The sequence below is a fragment of the Clinocottus analis genome, unplaced genomic scaffold, assembly GCF_023055335.1.
Source record: "Clinocottus analis isolate CAN_PGR_092001 unplaced genomic scaffold, fCliAna1.0.p SCAF_7, whole genome shotgun sequence".
NCBI classification, from domain to species: Eukaryota; Metazoa; Chordata; class Actinopteri; order Perciformes; family Cottidae; genus Clinocottus; species Clinocottus analis.
This window is the reverse complement of record NW_027176229.1, coordinates 11228784-11233133: the sequence shown is the minus strand read 5'-3', so window position 1 is coordinate 11233133 and position 4350 is coordinate 11228784. Positions and strand designations below refer to the sequence as shown.

Genomic DNA, 4350 nt, shown 5'->3' with positions numbered 1-4350 from the left:
CGGACGTGTTGTAGACGCACACTGAGTCACAACTGATATTAGGTTGTCTGGTACACCACCCTGCTCAGTTCTTATAAGGTGTCCTCTAGTTTATGACCTTCAAGTTGAAAGGTTTGTTCATTTTGTGACATCCTTAGCATCTCCCTTCAAAGAGTTAAACAAAAATACAAAAGTTTACATTTGTCATTCAGTGTGTGTTTGTTTTTGTTATTTAAAAATGAGAAAACACACAAAGCTATTGAAGATTTTTTTTTAATTTTTTTAAAATCTCTTTTGTTTACAGCTTGTAAGCATATTATACAGCAGATAGGCCAGTCATTTAGACGATAAGGAACCCAAATGTTATCAGAACATAAATATAATACAAGACATTATGTCATTCAGACGGCATTAAAAACGACACAAAATCAAAGAAATGTTAAGGATTATTTCGCTGATGTTCAATCACCCCATATCACCATCAACAGCAGCTCAGGTCAAATGCTATCCACAAGCAGAAGGTAGAAATGTAACAAAACACGGACATCCCAGTTATTGTTACACTCATCTGCATTAACGTGTCTTAAATTTGGACACACGGAAGTCCAAAGTCACAGCACCGAATCTGCCAGCTCGCCCACACAACACTAGCACTGCCATTTCCATTGCTCGACAAGCAGAGCTGCACACAGTGAAACGTTAAAAGTCTCAGTTTCTTCTCATATCAGAGGTCGTTTCTGATTTAATTGAGAGACCAGCGGCTGGAAGTCGACGATGAGCTGCTGATGGACTCTTTGTGGGACTCTTTCGGGCTGTGGCTGTAAGTGGGGGAGTGAGTGACACTTGGGCTGCTGGGAGGTGTGGAAGAACAGGAGGAAGACTTGGATTTAATCTGCAGCCATTTGTCTCCCAAAGCCTTGGTAAAGTGGTCATCGACAGACACGCTGATGGAGAGCTGCTGAGCGCGAGCTTTCTGGTAGTTCACTCCGAGGCTCCTCTGAAAGTGCTCCTCAACAACATGGTCATAGTTGCATCTGGAAATCACTGGAAAAAGGAAATGAATAATGATCAATGTCAAATACGCACCTGGGTGAGTCATGAAAAGTGAACAGATATCTACATTATGATGAACGTGTGACGATTAGGGAGTGACCGTCTGGCGCATGAGCTCATTCGCGAGATTGTGAAACTGACCTGATGAGGGGTTCCTATGGACGTCTGATCTGCAGGAGGGGTTCCTTGATGAGGAGACACAAGTGATCACAGAAGGACGCATCTGAAAAAGAAGATGGGGTCATTCATCAAATCAAAAGACACAATTTATTTCTGCTTCTATAACACAGCAGCTTTGCTTTTTGTTTTCTCTTCATCCCTAAAAATCACTTTCATCTAAACCGGGCAGTGTACTTCATCCCACACATCCCATGACAAACAAATAATGTACAAAGATGAATTTGAACACAGAATCATTTTAAAACCGATTAATCGGGTTTGGTTTGCCCATTAACGTCAGATTATCCCCGGTGCGGTGGCACATGCAGGTCAAAGAGAGAGCAGTCTGTTTGGTCTTGTTGATGGAATTCCTCCATTGCTCACATTTTCTTCCTGAATCTGGCTGGGTTGCATAGCTTGAACAAGCTTAGGCCTGTTAACACTCTTGGAAGGAGAATGCCTGCGCAGTTTTATTCACTGACTACAGATGGGAGATGTACCACTGGTGTGGGTCGCCTGGAGCTACAGCGACTCTACGAAGGGACATAAGTTGCGAAAGCCCAAATATCCATGACCTTTGTGAGAAGCACATTGAGGACGCAAGCAACAACTGTTTTGGTTAAATTACCTGGATTTGAGCAGGAGCAGAGCTTTTAGTCTTTTCCTCTGTGCTTTCAGGGTCTTTTCTTGGTTTTTTGATGAGGGCAAGTGGCTCATCCATGACTGGTGCGTAGTACATGTGGTTGGGCAGAAGGCTGGTGGGGCTGGGAGTTGGACTCCACGTAGATGCGGGACTGTGTGGCCGGTTGAACACTGTTGGTGCTGCTCTCTGGGCAGCTTTGACACTGCTTCTGCTCAGGGCCCGCTCTCGCCTGAAACATTTATTCATTAGGACTTGTTACATCTCAGAGAGATCTTTGACACCATTTTAATTAATAATTCTAATATTTTGTAAACATGAATATACCAACCTTTCCTCCAATGTGAGACCTCTCTCGTGGCTTCGCTTGAGTTTGACTGGAAGCACTGTGGGCACTCGAGCCCGATCATTTGCAATTGATCTGTATCGGTCTTCGCTCCTGAGATGGGGCTGACCTGGAAAAACAAAAGTAAAGCACAAAGTTAGAATAAGAAGCTTAAAATGTGTGTGTTGGCTATGCCTTATTTGCCAAGTCAAAATGTGAAAAACAAATGGTCATTTACTGGCAATGATGATTTTACTACAGGTGATGAGTAACTGCTTGTTTTGATCCATGACATGAACCTGCATAACTGCTACTAATCGTGGGAAAATGTTTTTTTTTTTTTGGCCACCGTTAATTGTAAACTCAGTTAAGTTGTAGAACTTGAACTACCAGATCAGTGAGCGTTACAACACCACACAGCTGATTCAGTGCTAACGGTAAATGTTGTTTTTCTGCATAATATTGGCGTTCAGCCCGATCATCACGCAGCTAAAAGGGCAAAATCAACAGGTTTTATTCAGATCAGGTGCCACAAATCTCAAACCGTTGAGACTTTAAGGACCCTGATTTGGGCGGCACCCATTTGTGAAAGCGCCATCAATGTGAACACACACTTGATTTTTGCAATTACACAAGTTGAAACACATTAAGAAGAAGCTGATGATGTCATTGATGTGTTAAATAGGAGAAAAGCACGCTACACTCAAAGTGCAAGTTAAACCCACAACATTATTTTCCACGTTTTTTTATACAAAGCGGGATTACCATTTATTAAATTCAATCCAAGCAACAAGAGTTTTAGTTTTAATTCCATTGGCTCTTGTGGTTCCTGTCTCACAGCAGTAAACTCACACGTGCAAAAGTCATGCATATCCAGTCAAAATAAAAGACACTGCTGTAATTGTGAAGGCAGAATAGGTTTACTGTGGCTTATGGTCTGACTATATGCTCATAGCACTTGAAAAACTCCACAATGATGTGTGAGTCCATGAACTGTATTCAAATCAACCCATCGGTGCGTTCAATAAGTCACACTAACACATATTGAAATCAAACAGTGAGATGAGGATGTGTCTGGAGCTGTAAAACAATGTAAGCTGTCCTCTGTCTTCACACGCCAAGTGCTCCAATCCATGACTTCACAGAGGGTGCCATTGTGGAGGGGCAGGTATAACCACACCTATGCTGATTTTCTAGTGCCTCAGGCATGGATATTTATTCCCTGTTAGTGTGGGGAATATTCTGCCTGACCTTCTGCTTTTCTGTGTTTACAGATACACAACCTATAACACAATTGACAGAATCTGGGTTAAATCTTGATATTCTTGAAAGTAAAAAAGTAAGTAGGAAGTCTTATGAAACCCACATATCTTATTTATGACAAACAGACTGTATTATACAATACAAAAAAGCCTATTTCACTTAAAAGTCTAATGTAGCTGTTAGTGTTTATCTTCCATGTGACTGACGTCACGTCTAATTCTTTGTATTTGATAATGTATCTAGAATAATATCATGTCAAGAACAAAGGTAACTACGACTGCAATGAACACACATGGTTTCGAAATGACACAAAATCTTAACATATAAACATAAACAAATATAAACTAAAAGTGAAATACACTCAAATGTTCAAGTATAACCACAGAGACTAACCACAGAGATAAGTATTTACTCTCATCATGCGACACGAGACAATAAAAGAACCATGGGAATCATGCTCACCTTCTAAAATGTAGACCTTGAAGCCACTGCTCATTCGGGTAATGTATTGGAAATTAGCCACAGCCATGGCGCCTTGTCTTTGTCTGAGTGAACCTAAATAGCAAGGAGTAACTTGTCTGCTGGAGCTTACAGGACACAATGAGCCTCAGTTGTAGATTGTATTGGAAAGGTAATGAGACTCTGGATCTGAGCTCCGACAGGTAACGTATCAGGTGAGTGCAGATAGGTGCAGTGGCTTCCCTGTGACTCATTCCTTGCATTCAGATTGGCTGCTGCAGAGGCCAATCAAAGGCCCCCATTCACCCGGGGTTGTTATTGTTCTACATGCAGAATGAGCGCACAGGTAGTTCAGTCTCAAAGGCAGAAAGTGTAGTTGCTAAATGTCACGGTACCACAGAATCCACATTGATTCAAGAAGCTTTTGCTTTATTCAACACTTTCTTTGTACAAGAATACACTTCTTTTGGTC

The 4350-nt window shown here is 41.5% G+C and overlaps 1 protein-coding gene across 1 annotated transcript; it reads right to left on the bottom strand.

The window, feature by feature from the left end:
• Positions 1–276: 276 nt before the first annotated feature.
• vgll4l (vestigial like 4 like) lies at positions 277–3948 on the bottom strand. Its single transcript, XM_068605138.1, has 5 exons — positions 3882–3948; positions 2163–2286; positions 1820–2063; positions 1174–1255; positions 277–1023 (listed from the first exon to the last, which is right to left on the bottom strand). The coding sequence occupies exons 1-5, from the start codon at positions 3946–3948 to the stop codon at positions 722–724; spliced, it is 819 nt and encodes a 272-aa protein (XP_068461239.1). The 3' UTR covers positions 277–721.
• Between the last annotated feature and the right edge of the window lie 402 nt (positions 3949–4350).

Excerpts from the sequence above, each read along its gene's own strand:
- vgll4l (XM_068605138.1), bottom strand. The coding sequence starts at position 3,948 with ATGGCTGTGGCTAATTTCCAATACATTACCCGAATGAGCAGTGGCTTC. Across the intron at positions 2,287-3,881 it reads CAAGGTCTACATTTTAGAAG|GTCAGCCCCATCTCAGGAGC; the intron begins GTGAGCATGATT and ends TTGTTTTTCCAG. Across the intron at positions 2,064-2,162 it reads GGTCTCACATTGGAGGAAAG|GCGAGAGCGGGCCCTGAGCA; the intron begins GTTGGTATATTC and ends TAAATGTTTCAG.